The sequence below is a fragment of the Acomys russatus genome, chromosome 28 (genome assembly GCF_903995435.1).
Source record: "Acomys russatus chromosome 28, mAcoRus1.1, whole genome shotgun sequence".
NCBI lineage: Eukaryota > Metazoa > Chordata > Mammalia > Rodentia > Muridae > Acomys > Acomys russatus.
The window spans coordinates 25,302,724-25,308,032 of NC_067164.1; the positions used below are offsets into that span (position 1 = coordinate 25,302,724).

At 46.2% G+C, this 5,309-nt stretch overlaps 1 protein-coding gene across 1 annotated transcript; it reads left to right on the forward strand.

Moving 5' to 3' along the window:
* Positions 1-235: 235 nt before the first annotated feature.
* On the forward strand, positions 236-4,910 carry Casp14 (caspase 14). Its single transcript, XM_051170726.1, has 6 exons — positions 236-324; positions 1,597-1,746; positions 1,830-2,055; positions 2,558-2,674; positions 2,828-2,931; positions 3,465-4,910. The coding sequence occupies exons 1-6, from the start codon at positions 298-300 to the stop codon at positions 3,567-3,569; spliced, it is 729 nt and encodes a 242-aa protein (XP_051026683.1). The 5' UTR covers positions 236-297; the 3' UTR covers positions 3,570-4,910.
* Positions 4,911-5,309: the final 399 nt, after the last annotated feature.

Here is a 5,309-nt window from a genome sequence, read left to right on the forward strand (position 1 = left end):
CACCACCACCCAGAGAGATAGATGTCTTTTTTTTTTTTTTTTGATAGGCCTAGAATAGCATGGGTGAACGAGTCCCCCATACTCTAACTCTAGAGAGAACATACTCTAGGGACTGTCATTTCTTGCCCAGGTCTGACCACATAGTAACTTTCCTACTCAGTCTCAAAAGCCCAAGATAGACAAATTAATATGCCATGTGTTCCCCTCAGGCTTCCTTCGTAGAACTTTCTACCTATGTTCTCTTGACCTCCAGGCCAAGACAAGGGTGCTGAAAGCCGGACTTGGAGTCAAAGAGAGATGAGCAGTCCTCAGCCATTGCAGGAGGTAGGTGAGGATACAGAACTCATGGGGATGTGGGAAAGGGGTGAAAAACCTAACGATTCAGAAAGATTGGAAAGGATGACCAAGAGAGAGAGAGAGAGAAAGAGAGATCCAGAAATGGAATCCAAGTTGGAAAGGGAGGAAAGGAATACAGTACATCTGTCTCCAAGAACTAAGCCCTTATCACTTTGACTCTCAGTCCAGTGCTTTTCTTCAGTAAAGAAGCGCAGAATCCCACCCAACACTTTCTTTCTCAGGTGGTATAAGACAGGCTCTCAGTCATAGCTTTAGGCATTCTGAGACCTCGGCAAGGAAGCAAGAAAGGGAGAGCTCCTCAGAGCACCCTGAGCCTCTTGGCAGCCTGTTTGGGAGCTCGAGCACGGGAGTGCAGTTACTCATACACTTCTGACCTAAGTGTCAGGCAGGGAAGATCTTCCTCTTAAGCTGAGCACACAGCTTTAGGAAGGACACACATGGAGTAGTGAGGAAGGAAAGAGACATCTGCTGAGGCAGTCCTGTAGGTAAATGGGGTGACAGATGTCACAGTCAGATCACCCCTACTCTCAGAGCTATGTCTAGAAGGACCAGGAAAGAGTCAAACCCACCAGATTTGACCACTGGAGGTGGTCTTCCAAGCCCACATGCACACACTCATTTATATCCAAAATTCGAAGTTAGACTCAAAACAGGAATTACCATCCCTTAGGGAGTGAAAATAGAGAATATTTAGGTGATTTAGAATTCTACATTACTAACAAATGGTTTTCTTGTCTAAATATATACCCATGCAGTATTTGGGAAATGCTTACACCAGATATTTATTTGGTTTGTTGTTGCTGTTGTTTATATTTTTATCATTTGAGAATTTTATACATGTATATAATGAAATATGATCATATCCACTCCTAGTCCTCTCCAACTCCCATCATATTCTCCCCAATATGTCCCTTCCCAACTTCATGCTTTCTTTTATTCGTATATCCACTAGGTCCAACCCATGCTGTCCATATGGGCATGGGCATGGAGCCACTAGTGTGTTTCCCATGCTTGAGTGGACGCATTTATACTTATACTCGTTTTTTATTTAAGTATCAGGGGCTAGGGATATGGCTCAGTGATAGAGCACTGGTCTAGTACAGGCAAGACCCTGGGTTCGATTCCTAGTACCACAAATACAAACTTTGAAGTTTGATGCCACAGGCACCTTGGGTCTTAGCTGCCAACCCCAGGCTTCACTGTACTGTGTTTTCTTCTTCCTCTGTCTCTCTCCCCTAGGAAAGATATGATATGTCAGGTGCCCATCTGGCCCTGACACTGTGTGTCACCAAAGCCCGAGAGGGTTGTGAGGCAGACATTGATGCCCTGGAACGCATGTTCCGTCACCTGAAATTTGAAAGCACCGTGAAGAGAGATCCCACTGCACAGGTACTGAGCAGCCAGCAGTGAGGAGGGAAGGGGGCTAGGCTTTGGGGCACCTATCTAATCCTGTCCATTCCTCTTCCTCCAAGGAATTTCTGGATGAGATGGACAAATTTCAGCAGACCATAGATAATTGGGAAGAGCCTGTCAGCTGCGCCTTCGTGGTGCTCATGGCACATGGCGAGGAAGGCTTTCTCAAGGGAGAAGACGACAAGATGGTCAGACTGGAGGATCTGTTTGAGGTCTTAAACAACAAGAACTGCAAGGGCCTGAGAGCCAAGCCGAAAGTGTACATCATTCAGGCCTGCAGAGGAGGTGGGGACTGGGACAGCACATCCTTGGTCTTTGAGGCAAGGGTATTAAAACAGAATCTTACTGTGTATCCCAGGCTGGCCTGGAGCCTGTTATGTAGTCCAGGCTGGCCTCCAATTTATGATCTTTCTGCCTTATTTTCCCAAGTGCTGAGATTATAGGCATCATTACGTCCAGCTGAGTCTTTGTGGTTTCTATTTTTATTTTATTTTTAGTTGTGTCTATGTGAGTGTGTGTGTATGTATTGCATGCATGACTACAGGTAACTGAGTAGGTCAGGAAAGGGTGCAGCTCCCTGGAGCTGGAGGTATAGGACCTACATGGGCCCTGGGAACTGATCTTCGGTCTTCTGCATAAACAAGCAGTAAATGCTCTTAAACACTGAGCCAGGCCAATCCAAGACTCAGAGCCTGGGCCGAACCTGGCACACCACCAGACCGCCCTCCAACCTTCCCGTTATTCCATTCTCCTCCCTGACTTTTCCCTTCCTTCCCCTTTGTTTCAGAGCACAGAGACCCCGGCGAAGAAGTAGGTGAAGAACAGGTCTCTGCGATCACAAAGGACAACCTCCAAACTATCCCAACCTTTACGGATGCCCTCCACATCTATTCTACAGTAGAGGGTATGAGCACTCCACTGTCCCACAGCGGCCTATGCCCCTCCCCATGAGCCAGCACCCCTGACCCCTGAACTTCTCCTTCAGGAAGGGACCCTCCTCCAGGGTCCCCTCCACTCTCTGAAGACGTCTCCAAACTCAATTTTCTGACCTTCCCAGGGTTCATCGCCTATAGACATGACCAAAAAGGCTCTGCCTTCATCCAGACTGTGACAAATGTGTTCACGAATAGAAAAGGAAGCATCATAGAACTGCTAGAAGAGGTGAGCCAGATGAGGCATCTGGGACCCCACCTCCCAGGCTGAGCCTCTCCCAACTTTTCCCAATGCCCTCATCTCCATGCAAACATAGTGGAACTCTCAAGCTCACCATGTTTGGGAATGTGTGTGTGTGTGTGTATTTGTGTGTGGTATACATGTGTATAGGCCCACGTATGTGGGGATGCATGGGTATCCACACATGCTTTTGCATGTGGATGCCCAGATAGTCTGTCAAAATCAGTGAACTACTAATTCAATGAGAGACCCAACCTCAATAAAACAAGGTAAAGAGTTATTGAAGAAGACATCTCAATGTCACCTCTTTCAAACAATTGTCACATTCATGACCGAAACATATATACACACACAGATGCACACAAACTACCTAACCAATGTTTCCATAGGAACCATGGCGTACTAGAGGACAATCAACGTGTCAAGTCATGGATGCCCACTTGCCCTTCTCTGAAACCTCATCTCATGCTCTCCTGACACCAGCCTCCCTGTCCCCATAGCTGACAACATCTATTTTGCAGGTAACCCGGATTATGGCAGACATGGAGGTGATTCAGGACGGAAAACCAAGGAAAGTGAACCCTGAATTCCAAAGCACCCTCCGGAAAAAGCTCTATCTGCAATAAAAGAAGGGCAGTGATGGTTGTCCCTCAGGGGCTTTCTCTCTGCCCCCACAGATATTTAGACCAGGACCACCACTCCTCAAAGATGATTACTGGAGTCTTCCTTCATCACAGCCCTTTATCCATGTCATTTTTAAAGCAAGCCAGACATATATAGCTCATTAGTATCAGCTTCCTTTGGCTGGTCTCCCTGCTTCTGTTAACACACCTCAGATTGCCTTCCTATAGCTACCTTTCTGCTCCTTTGCTTCACCAAGCCTTCCTCTCCCTCCTGTGACTTTACATACAAAAAATAAACAAAAAGTCTTTCCTACTTCAGAGGAAGGAGCCTTCTGAACAATTTCTAGAAACTTCCACTAACCTCCAGCTAAGGTCACCGCTGTGGGATTTTGGCCCAAGGCTAGAAGATAGGTCAGCCATGTTGTCTTTCAAGTATATGTACGGTTCATGGCTTTATGGAGGTGTCTGTCATTATGAACACTCACAGATTAAGGGTCTTTTCTTTATGTTCCTGCTTCCCAATATTTCCTAACTTCCTCCTTGTATTGACCTTTGCCTGGGGATTGTTTCCACGGCTCATACACTCCTCACATCCCTCCAGCTCACTTTGAAATGGCTTTTGAATCTGTCTCTCTTCTCTTCCCCAGCACCTTCAAGGCTCAGCCTGGGGGATCCTAACTTTGCTGCAAAGAGGACCCTTCCTCATCTCTCTGCCCACCCTGTGGGAGAATTCTCTCTGGAACACTGTAAAAGATACAGTGAGCCCTGAGACCAAAGATACTTAGGTAGCTCATCCGTGTTTCTCATGCTCGGCTTACAATTCATCATTGTGGGGGATTCAAAGCAGAAAGTGCAACAGCTAGTGGCAGCACAGAATAAGAACTCTTATTCAAAAACAAAGAACTGGAGCATGAAGCAATCACACCAAAATAACCCAAAGGACTTGAGTAGCGCCTACCCTCCAGCTACTAACCTTCCAACCATCTTATTCCAAAGGGCCTGTCCCAGTGAAGGAGATATCATGTTAATGACACTGACCTCTTTGACTATCTCAGAGGCTTCTTCAGCCCCATCATGATCAACACACCAATTCTTAGTCAAAATGTCTATGAATAGCCCCTGTTCCTGAGAGAGTCCATATTCCTCTCCAAAACCCCATGAGGTAGGCCACAACTGTCTAAGCTACCATAAAACAGCTTACTAGCTCTGTCTCCAGGACTCAATGACTTTTCCAGCCCCGTATACCCAAAGCTTTCACATACCTGCTACAAAACCTGTCCAGGGCATAAAAGCCACATGATCAAGTCTATCACAACAATCACCCCACCTCCTTGGTATCAAGTTCTATCATTGGAAGCCACAAAGAGACACAAAGAGCACTATTATTTAGAGACCAAAGTCAAACCATATATCTGTGATTTTCATATTTTTATGAGCCCACACAAATGCCCCTCAGATAAGTTCATCTCTTTTGCTATGAATTCATCCTCCCAGAAATGCTAGCACCCCAGGCCTCCTCTCTGCCTCTCCGCCTTTATGTGATTCACCATTTCTCCAACTTAGGTCTCCCATGTGTCTGGCCCTCCTTCCTTTTTTCCACTACTTCCCCCTCACCACTTACTCCGCTCCTAATACTCTACCTAATGTATGCTGCCTCTTACACATGATGAAATGCTGTGGTTTCTTTAGTTGGAAGGCAGAAAGCAATCTTCAATTGGTGTAATGAGTAGTCAATAAACAGCT